The sequence below is a fragment of the Rhinoderma darwinii genome, chromosome 5 (assembly GCF_050947455.1).
Source record: "Rhinoderma darwinii isolate aRhiDar2 chromosome 5, aRhiDar2.hap1, whole genome shotgun sequence".
NCBI lineage: Eukaryota > Metazoa > Chordata > Amphibia > Anura > Rhinodermatidae > Rhinoderma > Rhinoderma darwinii.
The window spans coordinates 198,764,970-198,792,924 of NC_134691.1; the positions used below are offsets into that span (position 1 = coordinate 198,764,970).

Genomic DNA, 27,955 nt, shown 5'->3' on the forward strand with positions numbered 1-27,955 from the left:
CACTGTCGTTCCTGATGCACACTGTGGGCGACAAGGTGTGCATCGGGAACTGCGAGGTCAGCTGTCCCCGACAGCTGACACTCCAGTGTTGCCGATTAGCGGCTCATCGCCACTGATTTCGGTAATTATCCCCTTAAAGAGACTCTGTCACCACATTATAAGTGCCCTATCTCCTACAAAAGGAGATGGGCACTATAATGTAGGTGACAGTAGTGCTTTTTATTTAGAAAAACTATCTATTTTCACCACGTTAGGAGCGATTTTAGCTTTATGCTAATTAGTTTCTTAATGCCCAAGTGGGCGTGTTTTTACTTTAGACCAAGTGGGCGTTGTACAGAGGAGTATATGACGCTGACCAATCAGCGTCATACACTTCTCTCCATTAATTTACACAGCACTAGCGATATAGCTATATCGCTATGTGCAGCCACATACACAAAGACTAACATTACTGCAGTGTCCTGACAATGAATATACATTACCTCCAGCCAGGACATGATATTTATTCAGAATTCTGACACTTCTGAATCTTTTCTGTGTGATTTCCAGCAAGGCAAACGTAATTTCGTTTTAAATGACAGTTTACAGCGTAATCTCGCGAGATTACGTTTGCCTTGCTGGAAATCTCACAGAAAAGATTCAGAAGCGTCAGGATTCTGAATAAACATCACATCATGGCTGGAGGTAATGTATATTCATTGTCAGGACACTGCAGTAATGTTGTAGTGTGTTTATGGGGCTGCACATAGCGATATAGCTATATCGCTATCTGCTGTGTAAATTAATGGAGAGAAGTGTATGACGCTGATTGGTCAGCGTCATACACTCCTCTGTACAACGCCCACTTGGTCTAAAGTAAAAACACGCCCACTTGGGCATTAAGAAACTAATTAGCATAAAGCTAATATCGCTCCTAATGTGGTAAAAATAGATAGTTTTTCTAAATAAAAAGCACTGCTGTCACCTACTTTATAGCGCCCATCTCCTTATGTAGGAGATAGGGCACTTATAATGTGGTGACAGAGTCTCTTTAAATGACGCATTTAGGGGGTTTGTAGCACATCGGCAGCCCCCATGCAATTGTGGGGGTTGCTGATGCTTGTGATGGCATCCGGAGGCCAGACAACGGCCCCGGGTCTGCCATGTATGCAAGCCTATGAGGATCAGCCTCTGGCTGGTCCTAATAGACGTACTGTCAGAGTGACTGTGACGTCACACTGACAGTTGGAATACATTACACTACCTGGGTAGTGAAATGTATTCTAGTAGCGATCAGAGCTGCAGGTAAAAAAATAAAGTGTAAAAAGTAAAAAAAAAAAAAGGAAAACAAGTTAGTAAAAATGTTTTATAAAAGTGTAAAAATAAAAGTTCTTTTTTTCCCTATAAGTCTTTTATTATAAGAAAAAAGTACACATATTTGGTATCACCGCGTTCGTAACTACCCAATCTATAAAACTATAATGTTATTTTTTCCGCACGGTGAACACTGCAAACAAAATAAATTAAATACTTCATCGCTATTTTTTGGTCACCCCCCCTCCCAAAATATAGAATAAAAGTGATCAAAAAGTCGCATGTACCCAAAAATAGTACCAATAAAACTAACACCCGTCCTGCAAAAAACAAGACCTCCCACAGCTTTTTTGACGAAAAAATAAAAAAGTTATGGCTCTCAGAATATGATGACACGGAAAATAAAGTAATTTTATTGTGTAAACAGTGCCGCACCTGCCATGAGGCCAAACGGGGGGTGGGGGGGGCGGGATTTTCAGCCCGGGACGGACTGGACCGGGGGGAGGGGCCATGCAGACGCTCAAAGATAGCAGTAGTAGACGTGCTGAACGTCTGAAACACTCCTCCTCCTCCTCTCTGACGCTGTATGCAGCCAGAGAGGAGCAAGTCTGCAGGAGGAGCGACAAGCAGCAACGCACGAGGTAAGTTCCTGCCTTGCTGGGACCGAGACCGGGACCCGTGACGTGAGTATACTGCAAGGGGGAGTCTGGGCATTTTACCGACAGCAGAGGGCTCTATGGGGCTGGAATAATACACCCCATAGAGCCCTCACATCACTATAATGGAAGGATTAGTGTGGGTGGGGGAGGGTCTGAGCGTCTGACTTACTGCAGAGAGCTCTATAGGGGGGGATTCTGCCCCCCCCTTTAGAGCAGTCAGTCAGATGCTCAGACCCCCCTAACCTTTCAGTATAGTAACTAGTCGGGGCTCTATGGTGGGGGGATAATTCCCCCCCATAGAGCCCTCTGCTGTCAGTAAAACGCCCAGACCCCCCCCCCCCTTGCAGTATACTCCTGGCTTTGTAGCTTTCCTGTGCTTAATTAGCGTGGGAAAGCTACAAGCAGAGCTGTGACTGGTGAGTCTCACAGTCACTCCCAGTGCACACTGCATGCAGCAGCTGCGGCATTCAGTCTGACTGTGAGTCTCTGACCAGTCACCACCCACACGCAGCAGACAGGAGAGACTAATAGTGCCTGTCATAAACCCTCAACTACTACGGTTTCACAGGCATTTACTGTGAAGCTTTCTATAGTGTAGTGGTTAGCTTGTCTGCCTTACATATGGAGGTTGCTGGTTCAAATCCCAGCTGGGTTTTTTTTTATATATTAATATCTTACTTGTATTGGGCTTTGTTCACACTAGCACTAAGATACGTTTACCTCTCTTCCGTCAGAGGAAGAGAGGATCAATACGTTAAACGGAAAGCAACGGCTCCATTAGAATTACCATTGCTTTCAATGGTAATTCTTTAGTATCAGTTGCTTTCCGTTTGTCTCCGTTCGCTAGGTTTCCGTTCTTTTGAACGGAAATAAAAGTTCTGCAGACTTCACTTTTGTTTCTTTTAAAAAAAAACGGAAACTTAGCGAACGGAGACAAACGGAAAGCAACTGATACAAAATAATTACCATTGAAAGCAATGATAATTCTAATGGAGCCGTTGCTTTCCGTTTAACGTATTGATCCTCTCTTCCTCTGACGGAAGAGAGGTAAACGTATATTAATGCTAGTGTGAAAGAAGCCTTAGGGCCTGTTCACATCAGCGTTGGCTTTCCGTTCTGGGGTTCTGTCGGAGGTAACCCCGCAACGGAAAGTTAAACTGAAACCAAAGCTTCCGTTTCCGTCACCATTAGCGCAGTCGACTGCGCTATTGATTCCGTCACAAAAACTGAAACCTGCCGGAATGGTGACGAACGGAAACCATTAGCAATGTTTCCGTCACCATTGATTTCAATGGTGACTGAAACGGAAGCTGTGGTTTCAGTTTGACTTTCCGTTGCGGGGTTCACCCGACAGAAACCTCCCACGGAACCCCGGAATGGAAAGCCAACGCTGATGTGAACAGGCCCTAATCCTTCCCCATAAACCTGCCCCCGCTAATTTAAATAAATATATTATATAATGTATATAGCGCTGTATCCTGTATCCGTCAGGTCAGCGGGTCCTGCAGGATCGACCTGTTACCAATCACATCTAAGTTCATAACTTAGATGTGATCGGTAATAGGCGACCTAATGGATTCAGGTCTCAGCGCTATATACAGCTGCTCTGTATACAGGATACAAAGCAGTTGTATCTCAAAAAGTACAAATCATTTTCAATAAAAAGTAATTAAAACTTGCACCAATCGCATTAATAGATATCTTTTTATATATCATAGTGACATGTCCGATATTTTCATCGGTGGGGGACCGAGCACTGAGGCCCCCACCGATCGCTAAAACGAAGCAGCAGAAGTGCTCGGGTGAGCTCTGTGCCACTTCATTTATGATCGACTTTCAGCCGAGTGAGCGGTGTACGGACTCCTAGACTTTCTATTGAGCCCGTACACTGCTCCAAGGAAAGCCAAACAGAATTGAAGCGGCACACCGCTCACCCGAGCACTTCTGCTGCTTCGTTTTAGCGACTAGTGGGGGGTCTCAGTGTTCGGACCCCACTGATCAAAACTTCTGACATGTCAAAAAAAAATTAAAAAGTTGTTACACTTTAAAGAAAATCTTTCACCTGCCCACAGATTTGCATTTGAGTGAGCATGGAATGGTCAGGGCTGCACAAACTCTGGGGCACTTTACATTTTTTTTTCCTACCCTCTTTCCTTACTTAGATATCGGTGCCGTAATGTTTGGCGCCGATATTTAAATAACCCCATGAACTGCCAATGGGGCGGTAATTGGCAAGGGGGCGTGTAACATCGCTGTGACACTGTCCAATCAGCTACGGACAATGTGAACAGCAAGAGCTGGAGAGAGGAGAGCATGTGCGCGTGCACACGCTCTCACTCTTCAGCTCTCGGCAGGCAAGTACAAGACTGATCTCAGGTGAGAGATCAGTCTTGTCGTCCTTGTCTGCCGAGAGCTAAAAAGTGAGAGCGTGCGTGCGCGCACAGCTCCGATGCCATGAAACAGAAGAAGAAGAATTCACACTCTTCTTCTGTTCCTCAGTGGTGGCGGAGCTGCGCGCTTGCGCGCACGCGCTCTCTGTCCAGCTCTTGCTCTGAAACTGTCTGTAGTGATGTTACACGCCCCCTTGCCAATTACCTCCCCATTGACAGTTCAGGGGGTTATTTAAATATCGGGCGCCAAATATTACAGCACCGATATCTAAATAACGAAGGAGGCTAGGAAAAAAATGTAAAGTGCCCCAGAGTTTGTGCGGCCCTCCCCATTACATGCTGCACTCAGCTGTACATGTATGGGGAGGTGAAAGGTTCTCTTTAAAAGAAAGGTGTTATAATTTTTTTAGTTTTATTTGATATGTTTTATTTTATGGGCCTAATTTTTCTAATTATTTTAATATGTTCCCGAAGGTAGCTATTTATTCATATGTCTGTGGGGGCACAACTTTATTTTTATTTTTCATACTGCTAATTTTTGTTTTGCAGGTTCCGCTGGACAATTTGGACTACGTCGTAGATTCGTTGGACTACTTCGCTGATGTAAGCTTTTTTTCTTTTTTTTTAAATAAAATAGTTAAAGTGGATTGTGTGGAAGAGTTGTCATTTCAATAAAATAAATTTCTTTATGTCTCTGTTTTTTAATACTTCATTACCGCCTTAGTAATGGCTGCTGTCTGATTGAGAGCGTCCGTTACTAAGAAGGGGCTTAGTGTTAGCCAGTAATATGGCCATCAATAACCCCTATTATTACCCCGGTACCCACCGCCACCAGGAGTACCGGGAAGAGCTGGGTACGATCCAGCACCCGACCATCTGAAGTGAAGGGTACTTGGGTGGCCACAGGCTGGTACTATCAGGCTAGGAAGGGACAAAAAGTGATGCTAGGCTGCTGCTGCTGCTTTATTGTATCTGACTGGTTATGAAAAATGGAGGGGATCTCCCGTAATTTTTTTTTCAATTTATTTTTAAAAAATGACGAGGGGTTTCCCCAATTTTTCATAACCAGCCAGATACAATAAAGCAGCTGCCGCCTAGCATCCCCAGGGTGGGAAGGGCCACATTTTTGGCCCTTCCCAGCCTGATAATACCAGCCTGCGGCCTAACCGTCATTTCAGATGGCCAGGTACTGAATCGTACTCGACTCTTCCCGGTATCCCTGGCGGCAGTGGGAACCGGGGTAATAATAGGGGTTAGTGATAGCCTTTTTACTGGCTAATGCTAAGCCCCAGCCTTAGTAATTGAACGCTGCCATTACTAAGGCCATAATAAAGTATTTAAAAAAACCAGACATAAGAATTTTTTTTTATTGAAATCAAAACTCCTCCATGCAACCCTCTTTCACAATTTTTTTTTTTTTAAAGTAGATCATTGAAGTAGTCCAATGAATCTACGACGTAGTCCAAACGGTCCAGCGGAACCCACCAAAAAAAAGTTAGCAGTATAAAATGTAAAAAAAAAATTCATTTGCCACAATAGAAACCCCTGCTCCGCCGTTTGCTCTTGTAGGCCACAGCCTGGTTTAGGCCTGAGGCCTACAAGAGATCGGGAGCACGCTGATGACGTCAACTGCCCGGCACGATGACGTCACTGCATCATGCCGACCACGCCGGGCCACTGAACTCGGTTAAAAATCATAAGTCAATTAGGTAATAAAAAGGGGGCATAGAAGATGTTAAACCATTTTTAGCGTTAATGCTGCGTTGCTGATCTATGATACTAAAGTAATATAGTAAAAGGAGTTCTTAAAATCTTTTCTATACATTAAACAGCACTTTACAAATAAACAACAAATGTTTTCCTATTTAAAAAAAATGTATATACTGCGTGTTTGATGTGTAAAGCCAGTAATGAGAAAACTCCGATAGATTGGGGGGGGGGGCGCTTTTTTATAGTTCGCCTCAGGCAGCAGAGGGGCTAGGTTCACCCCTGTGTGCAAAAACTGCAAAACATAAAAAAAACTATATACATATGGTATCGCCGTAATCGTACCGACCCGCAGAATAAAGTAAAACGTAATTTATTGTGCACAGTGAACGCCGTAAAAAAAGAAAGAATTAAAAATGCCAAAGTCACCTTAGCTCTAAAAAAAATTTAATAAAAAGTGATCAAGAAGTTGCATGTACCATAAAATGGTACCAATAAAAGCTACAGCTCGTCCCGCCAAAAATAATTCCACAGACCGCTAAATCGAACAAAAAATAAAAATGTTATGGCTCTCAGAATGTGATGATACAAAACATTTTTTTTTTTAACAAATAGTCTTTTCTTTGTAAAAGTAGTAAAATATCAAAAACCTATATAGATTTGGTATCACCGTAATCATATTGAGACGCAGAATAAAAATAAGTTGTCGTTTTTACCGCACGGTGAAAGACGTAACAACAAAACGGAGGAATCACAGTTTTTTCCAATTTCTGCCCGCAAATAATTTTTGTTCAGTTTCCTAGTACATTATATGGTACTTTAAATGGTGTTAATAGAAAGTACAACTCCTCCCGCAAAAAAATAAGCACTCACACCACTCTATTGATGGAAAAATTAAAAAGTTATGGCTCTTGGAAGGCGGGAGTGAAAAACAAAAATGAAAAAGGATCAGTCCTGAAAGGGTTAATTAATTTCTAATAACAAAACATTTATGACCACATTTGGGGTATTGTCATACTCAGGAGAAATTGCTTTACATATGTTAGGCGGCTTTTTCTCTTTTATCCCTTGCGAAAATTTCAAATTTCAACATTTTAGTGGACAAAAATGTTGATATTCATTTTCACGGCCTAATTCCACTAAATTCTACAAAAAACCTGTGGGGTCAAAACGCTAACTATACCCCTAGAAAAATTCCTTGAGGGGTGTAGTTTTCAAAATGGGGTCACTTTTGGGGGGTTTCCACTGTTTTGGTCCCTCCAAGGCGTTGCAAATGCGTCATGGCACTGAAAACCAATCCAGCAAAATCTGCGCTCCAAAATCCAAAAGGCACTCCTTCCCTTCTGAGCACTGCTGTGAGTCCAAACATCAGTGTATGACCACATATGGGGTATTGCCGTAATCGGGAGAAGATGCTTTACAAATCTTGGGTGCTTTTTCTCCTTTATTCCTTGTAAAAATGAAAAAATTCTATGTTTTAGCAAAAAAAAAGGTGATTTTCATCTTCACAGACTAATTCCACTAAATTCTGCAAAAAAACTGTGTGGTCAAAATGCTAACTATACCTGTAGAAAAACGCCTTGAGGGGCGTAGTTTCCAAATGGGATCACTTTTGGGGAGTTTTGACTGTTTAGGCACCACAAGACCTCTTCAAACCTGACATGGTGCCTAAAATATATCCTAAAAAAGGAGGCCCAAAAATCCTCTAGGTGCTCCTTTGCTTCTGAGGTATGTGCTTCAGTCCATTTGCACATTAGGGCCACATGTTGGATATTTCTAAAAACTGCAGAATCTGGGCAATAAATATTGAGTTTCGTTTCTCTGGAAAAAAAACCTTCTGTGTAACAGATTTTTTTTTATTACAAATGAATTTCAGCAAAAAAATATTAATTTGTAAATTTCACCTCTACTTTGCCTTAATTCCTGTGAAACGCCTAAAGGGTTAAAATACTTTCTGAATGCTGTTTTGAATACTTTGAGGGGTGCAGTTTTCCAAATGGGGTGATTTATGGGGACTTTCTAATATATAAGGCTCTCAAAGCCACTTCAGAACTGAACTGGTCCCCGAAAAATAGCCAATTTAAAATTTTCTTGAAAATATGAGAAATTGCTGCTAAAGTTCTAAGCCTTGTAACGTCCTAGAAAAATAAAAGAACATGAAAAAAATGATGCAAACATAAAGTAGACATATGGGAAATGTTGACTAGTAACTATTTTGGGTGGTATTACTATTTGTTATTACAAGTAGATACATTTAAATTTAGAAATTTGTTTTGCAAATTTTCAATAAAATTTGAAGTTTTTCACACATAAATATTGAATTTATCGACCAAATTTTTTCACTAACATAAATTACAATATGTCCCGAGAAAACAATCTCAGAATCGCTTGGATAGGTGAAAGCATTACGGAGTTATTACCACATAAAGTGACACACGTCAGATTTGAAAAAATCATCTGTGTCCACAAGGCCCAAACAGGCTGTGTCCTAAAGGGGTTAATATATTCTTAAAAAAACAAACATACTGAAAATGTGAATAAGAAACCAACTTCAACATCGTCTACCCCCTTATGTATTAAACTATTATGCTAGGTGCCTACATTTACTGGCCAAAGAAGGTAAAATATTTCATTGCTTCAATAAAGAAAAGTTGCACATATACTTCTTACAGGAAATCCACTTTAAAACACAACAATATCTCTAACCTGTCTACCTCAGCTCCCTCCTAAGGGTTCGTTCACATCTGCGTCTGGCTTCTGTTCATGGGTTCCATGAGACTTTTCCGTCACTGGAACCCATGAACGGAAACCATAGCTTTCCGTTTGCATTACCATTGATTTCAATGGCAATATTTCCGTTGCAAATGGCTTTAGTTTGTCTCCGTTCCATAAGGCTTTTATTATTTTGGCGGAATCAATAGCGCAATCCAGATTTAAAAGGGTTTTCCCATGAGAGATATTTATGACATATCTGCAGAATATGTCATAAATGTCAAATAGATGCAGGTCCCACCTATGGGACCTGCACCTATCTCTAGAACGGGGTCCCCTAAACCCTGTTCTAGCTTTTTGTGCTCACGCGGACTCCCGGCCACTTCCTGATTACATGGTTGGGACATGGTCAGGAGTTACGGAAACAGCGTAATTAGCTGAGCTACACCCATCATCTCGCTGCAGATCATACAGTGACTACAGTATTGATTAGAGGCAGAATAAACATTTATATTAACTGACTCACCGGTGACTATCTTAGATTCTAGTTGTTCTTTTTCTCTTTTCTTCTCCATCCGGTCCAGGCCTCTATGACAACTTCTCCCGGCCACAGCCCATTTCTGGAGTTTGCCGCTTAGATGTCTTCAGCTACTCACTATTCAAACATTTCTGCACCTATAAACAAAGATAATTCTCATGGTGCCACATACACTGCACCTCTAATTATAATAGCACAATAAACTGTGTCCCTGATTATAATAGTACCATACACTGTGTCCCACACACACACACAGAGTGCTCCCTGTAGATAGTGTCCCACATATAGCCCCCCTGTAGATAGCTCCCAACATATAGCGCCACCTTTATATAGTACCCCACATATAGCCCTCCCTGTAGATGGTGTCCCCTATATAGTGCCCCCTGTATATAGTGTCCCACATATAGCTCCCCCTGTAGATACTGACCCACATATAGCCTGCCCTGTAGATTGTGCCCCACATATAGCCTGCCCTGTATATAGTGTCCCACATACAGCCTCCCCTGTAGATAGTGCCCCACATATAGCCTCCCCTGTAGATTGTGCCCCACATATAGCTTCCCCTGTATATAGTTCCCCACATATAGCCTCCCCTGTAGACTGTGCCCCACATATAGCCCCCCTGTAGATTGTGCCCCACATATAGCCTCCCCTGTAGATTGTGCCCCACATATAGCCTCCCCTGTAGATTGTGCCCCACATATAGCTTCACCCGTATATAGTGCCCCACATATAGCCTCCCCTGTAGACTGTGCCCCACATACAGCCGCCCCTGTAGATAGTGTCCAACATATAGCTCCCCCCCGTAGATAATTTCACTCACTCTTTTAGGTGGAAAAAACAACAACTTTACATACTCACCTTGATCCTGTTCCCACACCGTCCTGTGTCAATGCAGCCTGCTCTCTTCTGAGCAGGTCTGCTGGGCCTGAACGATGGCGCTGATTGGCAGGGCAGAATGACTTGCCCTGCTAATCAGCGCCTTTCAACAATGGAAGCGGCGCTAGCATCGTTGAAAGGCGCTGATTGGCGGGGCAAGTCATTCTGCCCTGCCAATCAGCGTCATTGTAAGGCGCTGAATAGTCGGAACTTGCCCGGTCACATAAACGCAGGTACAATTAGTGCAGGAGGGGGAGGTGGCGGCTGGTTTCAGTGGCGCCGCTGCCCCCCGCAGAGAGGCAGCAGGCCGCCGACACTGTCCAACACTGATTGTTTGGGCGGCCAGCAGGCGGCCCACTGTTCACCGGCCCATCTGCCAGATGGCCAGATGGCCAGTCCGGCCCTGCCCAGAATACACAATAACTATACGCAAATTAATATAAAGCATTGCACTCCTCCATCCCACTATCATTTATAAATACCTTAGAACGATGGCTCCCTTTCACATATTTAAAAAAAATTCTCAAACCCGAGGCTTAAAGTGTAGCTAAACGTTTAACAAACTTCTGACATGTCATAGTGACATGTCAGAAGTTTTGATTGGTGGGGGTCCGAGCAATGAGACCCCCACCAATCACTAAAACGAAGCAGCTGAATCGCTCGTGTGTGCACTCAGCCACTTCGTTTCTGTTCGGCTTTTTCCGGAAATCAATGTATCGGAGGACGGACTCAATAGAAAGGCTATGAGCCCGCACTCCGATACATCGGATTTCCGGAAAAAGGCGGACAGAAACAAAGTGGCTGAGCGCTCACACAAGTGCTTCAGCTGCTTCGTTTTAGCTATTGGTGGGGGTCTCCGTGCTCTGACCCCCCCCAATCAAAACTTCTGATAGGTCACTATGACATGTCAGAAGTTTGTTAAACATTTAGCTACACTTTAACAATCTCTACCACAGATCAACCAGGAGACCTCACTTGGTTTTAGAAAACTCTTGATGTGTTTACAACCTCCAAGAAGATTGCTCTCAAACATTAGTAAACAAATCATATGTTTTGATTCTCCAACCATCCCTCACTTCATAAGAGAGTGGGAAATTGACTCAAAACTCAACTTCTCCTCTTCAGACATTGCCTCAATTCTACAGGCCCCAAGAGCCACTCCTCACTCTATACAGATTCAATAGAATGCATACAAGATCCTCACCAAATCTACTGTAGCTAAACCCCTGTTAAACTAAAACAAACGCATAGATCTACAAATGAATCCTGCTGGAGATGTAGACAAGACATCGGCACCTTTTTGCACATGTGGTGGAGTGCTGTGGGATCCATTTGTTCTGGCAACACGTGTTTAAAAATATAAATACCATATGCAACACAAAAATTACAGCTACTCCCAAAATAACACTTCTCTCGTTAGTCCCAGTCAACACTCCCGAAGAGCCTGTAACCCTAAAAAAAAGACCCGGATAGCTGCTGCACATCTTCTAATTCCTATTCAATGGAAATCAACTGAAATACCCTCTATCCTTCAATGAGTAAACAAAGTTGAACAAATTGTTAGACTTAGAGTTTTTTTCATTTGGAACTGCATACCCAACATAAATACTCACAGAATTGGAACAAATGGCTGCTAAACAAGTCTCATCTTTACAGAACTACAGGTTGACATGATGATGATTAGCTCTTGGAGTGACTCATTTTTAATACATAACCCGGGTCTAGGCTATACACAGACTAACACAGGAAATTCATTTCTACTTGATCTTTCTTTAGGTCACTAACTAGTTTAAACAAGCATCTTTGGTACAAACTCCCCCTATTCCAACACCCACATCTCACCCCTCCCCTCGTGTTTGATTTTGGAAGTTATATTTCCCCGTGCTCGATCAGTCGTCTACACATGCGTAATATCGGTTTATTAACTGTTGCTTTTCATATATTCATTCCTTTTGCTCAATCCCATTGACAAAGTATTCTTTTTATTGTTATCCAACTGTCCAACTATGCAAGCAACACTGTATATGTCATGAAGATGCCACTGGTAGTAATAATCAAGTGCTCAAGTTCTGAACCATGCTTGTTCTGAATAAACCATTAAAAAGATATTTAAAAAGAATCATGCATGCGCACTCACACTCCACTCATCTTCTATGGTGTTCATGGAGATAGGCAAGCGCTATACAGTGAACCTCTTATTTGGCTGGGACCATGAAAGCACTACCACCTGTACTACCCTGAAGTCGTAAACAGTAAAAAATATTTACTTAATAAACTTTGCTAACAATGGATCTCATAAAAATGACAATGTAAAGACAAGAGCATAAAGACAATAGCAATAATAATTCGGTTTGTCATCTAGAGTACAGCACATTTTATTAGAAGGAAACAAATTATGTTGTCTACACACCTGAGGTCCCACTCTAAAGGCAGCATCCATCTGTGCTTTTAGTATGTTGCACTTCATGTGCTCAGAAGCCGATAAGGGTGGAGATAATGGAGAGTGGAGAGGCTTTTCATGGAGTTTGTTTTCTTCCCCCTGTATTTAAAAAGGTGGAAAAATAGGTGGTTAACCTAGTATATATAAAAACTACTCTGTGGAGCTGCAGAGACCAGATAGTGAGACCCACTAAACCATCAAAGATAAATAGTCACTGAGAAAACAATAATGGTTCTGCGTACCTTTCAGAAAAAAAAAATACAATGGGGAAGCGATGACTGTCCCAGAACCTCAAATGTCACTAAACTATAAAGACACAGTAAAATACAAAAGCCAATACATGTATAGTCACCTGGCTACACATACTCAAGCTGACAGGGTTGGACAAATTCATGTATTGGATATTGTACTTTACTATGAGTTTATTATAGTATAGTGAAATTTGCCTACTGGGACGATCATTGATCCCCCATTGTGTTATTTTGTCTGTTAGATAGCACAGAACCATTATTGTTTTCTTAATATTCATAAATACTTATATGCTACATTACAGAATTAAGATATTCCCTAAAATATCTGCTTAGTTTTGCTTTTAATTAGGAGTAATTTCAGTCTTAAATGTCATGTATTAAAATGGTAAATTGAGTGTATATTTATTAGCAGTGGAAATTCCTTTCCAGTGTATACTTTTATTATGTATATTTTATGTACAATTTACTAATTCAGTATTCCATAGGAAATACTATATTTATGCTAGAATCATTGCAGCATCCTTCAACACAAAGTATAATAATGAGGAATCTGAACTTTAAAAAGAAAATGGGACTCCTAACAACAATGCGTGGCCTAAAAGACCACCAAATGTGTCACGATCAGTACTTAAAGGAGTATTCTATGGAAAATGATGACCCTAAGCATACTGCTGTGAAAATCAAGATGTACTTATACAGCAAAAAAAGCTTCCGGACTTCTCAGAACAATGGGTTGATAACAACAGAGCCCAGACCTCAACATCACATGTGATAAAATGTGGCCACATTGCAAACTGAAAAAATATATATACTAGTATATATTTGGTCGTTGACGCTTTTTTCTTGACCATGAAAAATGTAAAGCTTGTATCTAATGACCATCTTATCTCATAATAAAATACATGTAAGGTTGGTCTTTGACTTTTGCATAGTACTGTATAGATATACACTATATGGCCAAAAGTACAGTGCCTTGCGTGAGTATTCTCCTGTTTTGTTACATCACAACCTTGAATTAAAATGGAAATTTGGAGGGTTTGTACAATTTGATTTATACAAAATGTCTATCAGTTTGAGGTGCAAAATATTTTTTAGGGTATGTTCACACGGCAGCCTCCGTTACGGCTCAAATTACGGAGCTGTTTTCAGGATAAAACAGCTCCGGAATTTCAGCCGTAATGGCAAGTGCAGGCGCTTTGCGCTGCGTCCATTACGGACGTAATTGGAGCTGTTTTTCCATGGAGTCAATGGAAAACGGCTCCAAATACGTCCCAAGAAGTGACAGGTACTTCTTTGGCGCGGGCGTCTTTTTTACGCGCCGTCTTTTGACAGCAGCGCATAAAAAAAATGACCGTCGGCACAGAACATCGTAAAGTCCATTCAAATGAATGGGCAGATGTTTGCCGACGCTTTGGAGCCGTATTTTCGGACGTAATTCGGGGCTAAAACGCCCGAATTACGTCCGTAAATAGGGTGTGTGAACCCAGCCTTACTGTGACACAAACAAGACAAAAAACGTCAATGTGTACATGTAATCACCCCCTGAAAGTTAATACTTGGAGCCGCCTTTTGCTGCAATTTCAGATACAAGTCTCTTGGGGTATGTCTCTAATAACTTAGCACATCTAAACACTGGGATTTTTTACCATTACAAAACCGCTCCAAATCCTTTAAGTTAGATGAGCTGTGTCGGCATACAGCAGTCTTCAAGTCATGCCACAGAGGCTCAATTGTATTGACATCTGGGCTTTGACTCTGCAGTTCCAAGACATTTAAATGTTTCCCCTTAAACCACTCCAGTGTAGCTTCAGCAGTATGTTTAAGGTCATTGTCTTGCTGGAAGACGAACCTCCGTGTCAAATCTCTGGAAAAGTGAAACCGGTTTTACTCAAGAATTGCCCTGCATTTACTGCCATCCATCTTTCCTTTAATGCTGACGAGTTTTCCAGTCCCTGACGAAGAAAAGCAAGTGGGAATGGTGTTCTTAGGGTGATGGGAAGTGTTCGGTTTGCGACACACATAGCATTTCCCATGATGGTCAAAAAGTTCAATTTTATTCACATCTGACCAGAGAATCTGCCACATGCAGTTTGGAAAACTCAAAACATGTCTTCTTATGTTTTTTTTTTTTAACAATGGCTTTTTGTATTGACATCTGGGCTTTGACTCTGCAGTTCCAAGACATTTAAATGTTTCCCCTTAAACCACTCCAGTGTAGCTTCAGCAGTATGTTTAAGGTCATTGTCTTACTGGAAGACGAACCTCCGTGTCAAATCTCTGGAAAAGTGAAACCGGTTTTACTCAAGAATTGCCCTGCATTTACTGCCATCCATCTTTCCTTTAATGCTGACGAGTTTTCCAGTCCCTGACGAAGAAAAGCAAGTGGGAATGGTGTTCTTAGGGTGATGGGAAGTGTTCGGTTTGCGACACACATAGCATTTCCCATGATGGTCAAAAAGTTCAATTTTATTCACATGGCTTTTTTCTGGCCACTCTTCCATAAAGCTCCACTCTAGGGCTATATGGAAGAGTGGCCCACTCAGGGGTCTTTCAGAACAGGTGTATAGAGATGAGCGAACCGGGACAACCGAACCCGGTTTCGATCCGAACATCGGGAAAAGTTTGGTTCGCAGCGAATCCGAACTTCACCGGGTTCGGCCGAACCCGTTTTGACCGAACCCGGTCAAAAATATTATACAAATCGGCAGCCACTTGTCTCTATCAATCACTGATAGAGAAAAGAGGCTGCTGATTAAAAATAAAATAAAAAGCATTTCATACGTACCCGGTCGTTGTCTTGGTGATGAGTCCCTCTTCTTCCTCCAGTCCGACCTTCTTTTCTGACGCGGCAGCCTGTGAAGGTGTTATTGAGGACAGGAGTGGAGGAGAGGTAACAGACTGAGCTACGTAATGGTAAGAGCAGAGTTCACAGCAGCACAGAGTATTTCAGGAGAGGAGCGTGCAGATTCTGTGCTGCTGTGAACTCTGCTCTTAGCATTACGTAGCTCTCAGTCTGTTACCTCTCCTCCACTCCTGTCCTCAATAACACCTTCACATGATTGGCAAGTCACCACCCCACACAAGATCCGCACGCTCATCTCCTGAAACACTCTGTGCTGCTGTGAACTCTGCTCTTACCATTACGTGGTGACTTGCCAATCATGTGAAGGTGTTATTGAGGACAGGAGTGGAGGAGAGGTAACAGACTGAGCTACGTAATGGTAAGAGCAGAGTTCACAGCAGCACTGAATCTGCACGCTCATCTCCTGAAATACTCTGTGCTGCCTTAAACTCTGTGGACAGGTCAGGATCCTGTTTCTTTTAAATGCTGCACTGTAGCGCAGCCTTATATAGTGGATCGAGCGGGTTCCCCAGCAGCATTTAAAAGAAACAGGATCCTGACCTGTCCACAGAGTTTAAGGCAGCCCAGAGTATTTCAGGAGAGGAGTGTGTGATTGGCTGCAGAGGCCGCTGCAGCTTGTGATTGGCTGCAGAGGCCGTTGCAGCCTGTGATTGGCTGCAGAGGCGGTCACGTGGGATGAAGCGTCATCCCTGGAGGTCGGCCTTCTGACGTCACCCTGACGTGCGTGACCGCCACTACAGCCTGTGATTGGCTGCAGCGGCGACATGGATGAAACGTCATCGCTGGAGGCCGGACAGGAGGAATGTAAGTATGAACGTATTTATTTATTTTATTACATTAAAATTTTATTTTCCGCGCGCCGAGCATGGTACTGTCAAGGTTGCTGAAAGAGTTAGTGCAGCCCATTAACTCTTTCAGCACCCTGGACAGTACCATGCTCGGCGCACGGAAATTACAGGTTGGGTCAGAACTAGTTCGGTCCGAATCGAACTTTTTCGTGAAATTAGGCGAACTAGCCGAACCAAACTTTTCATAAGTTCGCTCATCTCTACAGGTGTATTTATATGTAGAGAAGTATTCGGCACACAGACAAATGTGGTTCAAAAATTCTTTCGTTCTATTTATATTGTATTCAAATGTCATGGGCGGAGTGCGTGCAACGTTTTGGTCCAAAAAGACCTTCGTCAGGCACTAGAACCCTGTTGGCGTGGATGTATCCTGCTGATGAGCGCTGTCGTTCATATCGCGGCTTACCGCTCGTTTTTGTCGCTTTGGTGTATTTATACTGACATCATGTGATTGGTCATGTGACACTTTGATTGCACACAGGCGGTCCTTATTCAACTAATTATGTGACTTCTGGAATTAATTAGTTTGACCAGACCTTATTTAGGGGGTTCATAGTAAAGAGGGAAAATACATATGCCCTCACAACGTTTCAGTTTTAGTAAAAAAAATAAAAATGTTTTTAGCAATGTAATCTTTCATTCCACTGTAATAATTTGGACTATTTTGTCAGGTCCATTCCATAATCAAATACGAAATCCATTTTAATCCCAGGTTGTAATGAATCAAAACAGGGGAAAAAAACAAAGGGGTGAATACTTTTGCAAAGAACTGTACACAAACATCACACCTTTATGAGTTTGTTATACATCCTATTATAAAACCATAGATATTAATATGGAGTTTGGGCCCCTTTTGCAGCTACAACAGCCTCCACTCTGCTGAGAAGGCTTTCCACAAGATTTTGAAGTGTGTCTGTGCCAATTTGGGTCCGTTTCAGCTGAAAGAGCATTTGTGAGGTCAGGCACTGATGTTGGACGAGGACAACTGGCTCATAATGGCCATTCCAATACATCCTAAAGGTCTCCAATGGGGTTCAGGTCAGGACTCTGTGTAGGCCACGAGAGTTTTTCTACACTAAACTCATCAAACCATGTACTTATAGACCTCGCTTTGTGCACCAGAGCTCAGTCATGCTGGAGCAGGAAAGGGTGTTCACCAAGCCGTTGCCACAATGTTGAAAAAATACAATTGCCTAAAATGTCTTCGTTTGTGGTAGCATTAACATCGCCTGTTACTGGAAATAAGGGGCCTGGCCCAAATCCGCCCCAGACCATAAGGCTGGGTTCACACGACCTATTTTCAGACGTAAACGAGGCGTATTATGCCTCGTTTTACGTCTGAAAATAGGGCTACAATACGTCGGCAAACATCTGCCCATTCATTTGAATGGGTTTGCCGACGTACTGTGCCGACGACCTTTCATTTACGCGTCGTCGTTTGACAGCTGTCAAACGACGACGCGTAAATTGACTGCCTCGGCAAAGAAGTGCAGGCCACTTCTTTGCAACGTAATTTGAGCCGTTCTTCATTGAACTCAATGAAGAGCAGCTCAAGATTTACGAGCGTCACAGACGCCTCGCATAATACGAGGGGGAGCTTTTACGGCTGAAACGAGGCAGCTGTTTTCTCCTGAAAACAGTCTGTCATTTCAGCCGTAAAAGCCTGCTAGCGTGTGAACATACCCTAACACCTCCTTCACCATATTTTACAGTGGGAAATATGCATTTCAGCAGCTTACATTCTCGTAGCATCCGCCAAACTCATATTCATCCATCAGAGTGCTAGATAGTGAAACACAATTCATCACTCCCATGTCCACTGCTCCAGATTCCAGTGGCGTTGTGCTTTACACCATTCCAGTAGACACTTGTCATTGTGCATGATGATCTTAGGCTTGTACGCAGCTACTTGACTATTGAAAACCCATTTCATGAAGCTTTTGACGAACAGTTCTTGTGCTGATGTCACTTTCAGAGGCAGTTTGGAACTCTGTAGTGAGTAATGCTGAGTAGGTGACTTTTACGTACTACCTGCTTCAGTTTTTGGCGGCCTCACTCCTAGACTCTTTCAATTTACAATAACAGCACTTACAGTTGTCTGGGGAAGATCTAGCAGATCAGAAATTTCACAAACTGACTTGTAGCAAACGTGGCACCCTATGTTAATACTCAGCAGATGGTGCAAAGTGAAAATTGCAATTTTCCACTGATATGCCATTTTAGTTCATAATATATTGTGCCCTGTTTGTGCCACTGAAGACAAATACCTCATAAAATGTTAAGTGGGTTCTCCTGGGTATGGGGATGCCATAAATGTGGACGTGAACTGCTGATTGAACACGCTGTAGGGCTCAGAAGGGAGGGAGTGCAATTCGGCTTTTGGAGCGCAGATTTTGCTTGGTAGTACTGTTTGGGGTATTACTGGTATATCAGTTTATAATGTGGGTGCATATGTAATCTGTGCGGAGTACATCAGGGCGTAATAAGAGGGCATAATAATGCGGTATATAAATAATAATCCGCAGATGCGTGGCCAGTGTCACACTGATAAATGGTGCCCAATCTTATCTGATTTTGGAACGCTCTGCATAATTTGTGTCACCATATTCTGAGAGCGAGAACCTTTTTGTTTTCTCCAACAGAGCTGTGTGAGAGCTTATTTGTTGCGGGACAATCTGTAGTTTTCATTGGTTACATTTGGGGTACATGCAATTTTTTTATAACTTTTTATTTCATTTTTTGGCAAGCAAGGTGACCAAAAACCATAAATTCGGATGTTTTTTATAAAAAATTTTTTACAGTGTTCACCGTGCACTATAAATGAAATTTTACTTTATTCTGCGGGTCGATACAATTACAGCGATACCATATGTATATAGTTTTTTATGTTTTTCAGCGTTTACACAATAAAATCACTTTTTAAAAAAAATTATTTATTTTTTGTGTCCCCACATTCTGAGAGCCATAACTTTTTTATTTTCCAGTCAAAAAAGCTGTGTTAGGGCTTGTTTTTTGAGGGGCGGGTTGTAGTTTCTATTGGTACTATTTTAGCGTACAGGCGACTTTTGAATCACTTTTTATTCTATATTTTGGGAGGGGTAATGAAAATAAAATAGCAATTCTGGCATTGTTTTTTTGTTTTTGTTTTTTGCGTTGTTCACCGTGCGGGAAAAATAATATTATAGTTTTATAGTTTGGGTCGTTACGAACACGGTGATATGAAATATGTGTACTTTTTTAACGTTTTAATATTTTTCCTATAGCAAAAGATTTATTATAGGAAAAACAGCAGTTCTTGTTTTTTTTTTAATTTATACGTTTCATTTTTACACTTTTATAAAACACTTTTATTAACTTTTTTAAACTTTTTATTTTGTCCCACTGGGGGACTTGAAGACTTGCAGCACTGATCACTGCTAGAAAACCTTACACTACCTACGTAGGGTAATGTATTCTAACTGTCATTGTTACGCTGAGAGTCAACCATTGGCAACCCGAACTGCCATGACAACCATCGGCAACCCGATCCGGTTGCTATGACAACCATCGGCTGCGGATCTGCTGCAAACCCCTAAATGCGGCGATCAAAATCAGTTGCGCATTTAAGGGGTTATTTGGCTAAATCAGCGGCGATGGATAGCTGGCCAGCAACAGTGGAGTGTCAGCTGTCGGATGCAGCTGACCTCCCAGTTCCCGGTGTACACTGTCATCGATAGTGCACACCAGGAATCACTCAGTGACTTCCTGGTGGCTGGTCCTCATAGGCTTCGGTACATGGCAGTGCCGGAGGCCATTGTTTGGCCTCCGGTTGCCATGCCAACTGTAGGCAGCCTCGCAAACACATTGTGGGCGTTGCTGATGTGCTACAAACCCCATAAGTGGGGTTTATCAACGAAATTATTGGCGATGGCCCGCTGTTCGGCAAGTTTTGAGTGTCAGCTGTCGGGGACAGCTGACTTCCCGGTTCCTGGACACTGTCTGTTATCGCAGTGTGCACCGGGAACCATGCAGTAACTGTACATCCTGGTGCGGGAAGTAACCCCTCGCCAGGACGTACAGTTGCCTCGCAGCGTGGGAAGAGGTTAACAACAAAGAGCAATTTTTAAAATGGAGATTAATTAAAACACAAACCATATTAGAAAGTAGCAGAACCTTTCATTAGTAGTCAGTGATTAGGCTTTATTTATATAAGTAACATATAAAAAGAAAATCAGCAACGGCACAGACCAATTTTCTTAAAAATAGAAAAAGTTTTTATTAAACATCGAACATGTAATACAAGATTAAAAAAATTAGTTATACGATGATGACAAATGGTGTCAGATCGTGGAGGGGATCAATAGTTACAATGTGTTGAAGAGAACGATAGTACATGTAATAAGTCAACATTTGCATATAATAATAATATGGGGCTAATGTATGGACCATGTGGTTGAAGTCACTAAAATAGCTTAGAAGTAACATAAGAACATACTCATGATTAGATTACAATGATACATGTGGTAAAATAAAGTTTACATAGAAACATAACATGTGGCTAGTATATAAACCATAAGTAGGAGTTACTAACAAGATTAGAAACAACATGAAGACATACCCATGATAGGATTCATCCACAGGATGGGTGGCTTGTGGAGGAATCCTGTGGAGGAATCCTATATTGGCTATGTCTTTATGTTGTTCCTATACTATGATAGTGGCTGATGCAATTTGTCACCATCTTATGTCTCAACTTCTTAATCTTGTATTACATTAATACCTTTAGTAAAAACTTTTTTTATTTTTCTTAAAATTGGTGTGTGCCGTTGCTGATTTCCCTTTTTAAGTTATTTATAAGTCTAGTCAGTGCACCATTTATTGGTCAACATTTGATGCCGTAGTCCTACCAGTCGATACATATGTATACCCATTCTGTTCATAAGGCGTTTTCCTGTTTATGTACACTTTGGTTGTGTTTATTTATATAAGACTGGACAACCACAACAAATGTACTATATTAATGTAGGTATTAAATAATTAAAATGTTGTGCTTTGTGGTATTTCCATCTCCTATAAATACAATAAAAGCAAACGTTATTAATGTAGCAATACCTTATTTGTGTTGATACGTAAAGCTGGCCATGGGGAACCTATCTTCGTTGCTTCAACATCTGTTTTTTTCAATTGCCCTGAAGTATCTTCATAAAGACATTGAACTCCAGAAGACACTTCTAAAAGGAAGGTCAAATAATAATGAATAACATAGGAATACATTTCACTTACTGCATAAAAACAATTACTCAGTTTAAAATAATCAATAATGTTAATTTCTTATTGGAGGTATTTACAGATGTATCTTTACCTAATTTACCTCATGGCTCAACATATGCCGAGATAAGTGGCACAAAATGACAAGCTTTGAAAACAAAAAAAACATGATTTCACGATACTCTGTCAGGAGCTGTTCATGCTATAATGCCTAGGTAGGCACCCAGTCAATCGGGATCTACTGATAGGTCTTTCACATGTAGATCACTGATGCCTTAGTTCAACAATACCAGGAATTCAGTCCACAAGTTTTGGACTAAAGGATCGGTTCGGTTATTCTTATTTTCGTAGTCCACAGGAAACCTCTGTTTTTGTTTGTTACCATACTGACTGACACCTTCTACTCTCCTCTACTGAAACTATCTAGTCTATTTGTGAACAGGGCCGGTCTAAGGGGGGGCAAACTGGGCAATTGCCCAGGGCCTCCAACCTCTTAGGGCATGAGGGGGCCCGAGGCATGAGGGGGCCCGCGCCACCCGGCCAATAACATTTATGGCCCATAACATTTATGGGCTGGGCAGCACAGGCCCCCTCATGCTGTGTGGCGTTGCTAGCACTGGTGCTAGCGACAGCCACATTTACTTGTATCTGCGTCCTCAGGACGCAGATACAATTGAATACTATCGGCTGCAGGCCACGTTCAGCCTACATAAGTGCTGTGCCGTGCGCTTACGTCAAGGGGGAGTGGCTGGTGTCTGTGTCTCGATAGTGACGGGTGTGGTTTGCGACATCTAGGTTTAATATAGATTATTGGGGTCAATGCGCGAAGCTCTACTTGTTTTAAATATGACCTTTCCCCTACATGATACATACTGGATATCTCCATATGTTTACTTTATCTTAAATGTATCAATAGGTTGTGTACGTTCAGCCTGCAGCCTATAAGGTGCTGGGTAAAATCCCTGTGCAGGCCGGTGTGATGACGTCACTGCATAACGCTGTCCTGCGCAAGGGTCGCGCCTGGAGGCTGTGAAGCGCTCCATCCGCTGCGGGAACGGGGCAAGGTAAGTACTATATACAAGGGGTGCTGGCTGTGTGGCACTACATACAAGGGGGGTCTGTGCGGCACTCTATACCACGAGGGGTCTGTGTGGCACTATATAAAAAGGAGGGGGCTGTGTGGCACTATATAAAAGGGGGGCTGTGTGGCATTATATACAAGGGGGGCTGTGTGGCACTATATACAAGGGAGAGGGGGGCTCTGTGGCAGTATATAAAAGGGAGGGGGGCTGTGTGGCACTTTATAAAAGGGAGGCGGGCTGTGTGGCACTCTATACAACGTGGGCTGTGGCACTATATACAATGGGGGCTGTGTGGCACTATATACTAGGGAGGGTGGCTGTGTGGCACTATATTCAAGGGAGATGGGGCTGTGTGGCACTATACAAGGGAGGGGGGCTGTCTGGCACTATATACAAGGGGGGTCTGTGTGGCACTATATAAAAGGGAGGGGGCTGTGTGACACTATATGCAAGGGAGGGGGCTGTGTGGCAATATATACAAGGAGCGCTGTGTGGCACTATATAATAGAAATGGGGGGCTGTGTGGCACTATATACTAGAAATGGAGGGCTGTGTGACACTATATACAAGGGAGAGGGGGCAGGGTGGCACTATACAAGGGGCTGTATGGCACTGTATACTAGGGAGGGGGGCTGTATGGCACTATATACAAGGGAGAGGGGGCTGTGTGGCACTATACAAGTGAGGGGGCTGTGTGGCACTATATACAAGGGAGAGGGGGCTGTGTGACACTATATACAAGGGAGAGGAGGCTGTGTGGTACTATACAAGGGAGAAGGAGCTGTCTGGCACTATATACAAGGGAGAGGGGCTGTGTGGTACTATATACAAGGCAGAGGGAGGCTGTGTGGCACTATATACAAAGGAGGCTGTGTGGTACTATATACAAGGGGGGTGCTGTGCAGCACTATATACAAGGGGGCTGTGTAGCACCATATACTAGGGAGGGGACTGTGTGGCCCTATATACAAGGAAGAGGGGGGCTGTGTGGCACTATACAAAGGGGGGCTGTGTGGCACTATATACTAGGGAGGGGGCAGTGTGGCACTATATACAAGGTAGGGGGCTGTGTGGCACTATACAAGGGAGAGGGGGCTGTGTGGCACTATATAAAAGGGAGAGGGGGCTGTGTGTCACTATATAAAAGGGAGAGGGGCTGTGTGGCACTATGTACAAGGGAGGGGGTTGTGTGGTACTATACAAGGGAGAAGGAGCTGTCTGGCACTATATACAAGGAAGAGTGTCTGTGTGGTACTATATACAAGGCAGAGGGAGGCCGTGTGGAACTATATACAAGGGGGACTGTGTGGCACTAAACACAAGGGGGGGTGTGCGGCACTATATACAAGAGGGGCTGTGTTGCACAATATACTAGGGAGGGTGCTGTGTGGCACTATATACAAGGGGGGCGGTGTGGCACTATATACAAGGGCGAGGGCTGTGTGGCGCTATCTACAGGGGGCTGTGTGGCACTATGTACAAGGGAGAGGGGCTGTGTGGTACTATATACAAGGCAGAGGGAGGCTGTGTGGCACTATATACAAGGGAGGCTGTGTGGTACTATATACAATGGGGGGCTGTGCGGAACTATATACAAGGGGGCTGTGTAGCAACATATACTAGGGAGGGGGCTGTGTGGCCCTATATACAAGGAAGAGGGGGGCTGTGTGGCACTATACAAAGGGGGGCTGTGTGGCACTATATACTAGGGAGGGGGGCAGTGTGGCACTATATACAAGGTAGGGGGCTGTGTGGCACTATACAAGGGAGAGGGGGCTGTGTGGCACTATATACAAGGGAGAGGTGGCTGTGTGGCACTATGTACAAGGGAGGGGGCTGTGTGGCACTATTCAAGGGAGAAGGAGCTTTCTGGCACTATATGCAAGGAAGAGGGTCTGTGTGGTACTATATACAAAAGGCAGAGGGAGGCTGTGTGGCACTATATACAAGGGGGGCTGTGTGGCACTAAACACAAGGGGGGCTGTGCCGCACTATATACAAGGGGGGCTGTGTTGCACCATATACTAGGGAGGGGGCTGTGTGGAACTATATACAAGGGGGGGCTGTGTGGCACTATATACAAGGGGGAGGGCTGTGTGGCGCTATCTACAGGGGGCTGTGTGTGGTGCTAGATACAGGGGCCTGTGTGTGGCGCTATCTACAGAGGATGCTGTGGTGCTATATACAGGGGGCATTATTACTGTGGGGGCATGGTTAATGATGGGGCACTTTAATTGTGTCGAGCAATAAGGGATCATTATTACCATCTGGGCACTGTGGATTACGGGTTTATTTAGACGATGTAGTATAGGTGGAGAAGATGCTGGAAAAGCGAGAAACCAACATGTCTGTGTGTCAAATTCTGCAGAGACGAGTCGTGGGTGGAATAAGTTGTCACAGTGGTCTGGGCCAGATGGAGGAAAAAAAGGGAAAGTGAACGACTCTAATCAGAGAAAACATCACCTGTGAGTCACTGGATATAAATGTGCTGTAATAACTTATATCGTCTGCAGAGCTCCTGTGTATAACGGACATCTAAAACTATATGGTGGGAATATTGGTCTTCGTAGAGTGTTTTTTTATTCAGTAACACTAGTTGGGTATTATTTAGTCACTATGTGGTTATTGTGTAACAGCATTATTCAGCAACAGTATGGGGGGTATTATTCAGTCACTTTGTGGTTATGTTGTGGCGGTATTATTTGGACCATATATTGTGTTATTATTGGTAATATTGATCGTATAATAGTGAGTTGTGTTCAGTAACATTATGCAGGTGATATATATAATCTGGTGTGGTGTGATTTAATAACTGTGTATGTATATAGATCATTTTTTTTGTGTGAGAGGGGGGACATATGCTTTGGAGCTCGCAACACTCCTGAACGCACTAGAAATCAGCGATACATTTCTCTGCACACAGCCATGCATTTGGGGCCCCACTTTTAACTTTTCCCAGGGCCACACTTTGTCTAAAACCGGCCCCATCTGTGAAAAAACGCTGTGTTTCTACTCTAGCTTTCCTGCAGATAGTAAAATTAGCACTCAGCAATATGCAATCACGAGCACCGCCATGCAATGTTGTATCACACAGTGACTTACTCCAAAAATTTCCTACAGATTCACGATTTGTGGAGAAAAAGTAAAGTGCATTTAATCCATTATATATTCATGATGGACCAAGCGTTCCAATCATTAAGTCCATATTGATACAAGTAATTCACACAAAAAATATAATTTAGACTTGCCTCCCAGGCCACATTGGACCTAAAACACTTTCTCAAGGTTAAATTACCTAAGGGGTAGTTCTTTTATAACAAAAATGTGCAGTCCCTATTCAGACAAGGGGAAAACCTATTAAAATTGTGTATATTAATATAATTAAAAAAAATTACATATCTATATAATTTAAAATATATAAGACAACTGATTTATAAGTCAAAGTGCAGTTTGACATCTTAAACCCCGGAATTCCATTTAAAAAAAAATATGTATTGCTGCATGCAAAGAACCATAACATTTTTATTTTCCTGTTAGCTGTATGATGTCTTGTTTTTTGCAGGACGAGTTGTCGTTTTTTTGGCATCATTTTGGGGTACATATATTTTATTGAGATACTGTTAAATTAAAATAAATACAGCAAAAACGGCTATCTTTATTTATATGCATGCGCCATGCAGTAAAAATATGTTTATTTTGTTATGGTTTACAATTTATTTTTTTCTTGAGGGTTTTTCTTTATTAACCCCTTAGTGTCTAAGCCTGTTTTGGCCTTGTGGACACAGCTGATTTTTGCAAATCTGACATGTGTCACTTTATGTGGTAATAACTCCAGAATGCTTTTGCTTATCCAAGCGATTCTGAGATTGTTTTCTCGTAACATGTTGTACTTTATGATACTGAAAAAATTTCGTCGTTAAATTCAATATTTATTTGTCAAAAACACCAAAATTTTGAGAAAATTTGCAAAAGTCTGCATTTTTCTACATTGTAATGCATCTGCTTGTAAAACAGATAGTAATACCACACAAAATATTTACTAGTTAACATTTCCTATATGTCTACTTTATGTTTGCATCGTTTTTTGAACGTGCTTTTATTCTTCTAGGACGTTACAAGGCTTAGAACTTTAGCAGCAATTTCTCGCATTTTCAAGAAAATTTCAAAAGGCTATTTTTTCAGGGACCAGTTCAGTTCTGAAGTGGCTTTGAGGGCCCTATATATTAGAAAGTCCCCAAAAGTCACCTCATTTTGAAAACTGCACACCTCAAAGTATTCAAAACAGCATTCAGAAAGTGTTTTAACCCTTTAGGCGTTTCACAGGAATTAAAGCAAAGTAGGGGTGAAATTTACAAATTTCATTTTTTTTCTTCGAAAATTCATATGTAATACATTTTTTCTGTACCACTGAAGGTTTTACCCAAGAAATGCAACTCAATATTTATTGCCCAGATTCTGCAGTTTTTAGAAATATCCCACATGTGGTCCTAGTGCGTTAATGGACTGAAACACAGGCCTCAGAACAAAGAAGCACCTAGTGGATTTTGGGGCCTCCTTTTTTTAGAATATATTTTAGGCACCATGTCAGGTTTGAATAGGTCTTGTGGTACCAAAACAGTAAAGACCCCCAAAAGTGTCCCCATTTTGGAAACTACACCCCTCAGAGAATTTATCTATGGCTATAGTTAGCATTTTGAACCCACAGTTTTTTTGCTAAATTTATTTGAATTAGTATATGAAGATGAAAATCTACTAAAAAACGTAGAAATTTTACATTTTTACAAGGAATAAAGTAGAAATAACACCCCAACATATGTAAAGCAATTTCTTCCGATTATAGTAATACCCCATATGTGGTAATAAACTGCTGTTTGGACCCACAGCAGGCCTCAGAAGAGAAGGAGCACCATTTGGATTTTGGATTTTGCTGGAATAGTTTTCAGTGCCGTGTCGCGTTTGCAATGCACTGGAGGGATGAAAACCGTGTAAACCCCCCAATAGTGACCCCATTTTGGAAACTACACCCCTCAAGGAATTTTTTTAGGG

General features: G+C 42.2%; 1 protein-coding gene across 3 annotated transcripts in view; it reads right to left on the reverse strand.

Moving 5' to 3' along the window:
- Nucleotides 1-27,955, reverse strand: part of EPB41L4B (erythrocyte membrane protein band 4.1 like 4B) — a 592,948-nt gene that overhangs the window by 149,088 nt on the left and 415,905 nt on the right. For all 3 annotated transcript variants that reach the window (XM_075826848.1, XM_075826847.1, XM_075826846.1), the window contains exons 17-18: nt 21,672-21,790; nt 12,589-12,717 (exon numbers count right to left, since the gene is read on the reverse strand). In XM_075826848.1, the coding sequence (XP_075682963.1) occupies nt 12,589-12,717; nt 21,672-21,790 (248 nt within the window). The remainder of the gene's footprint in view (nt 1-12,588; nt 12,718-21,671; nt 21,791-27,955) is intronic.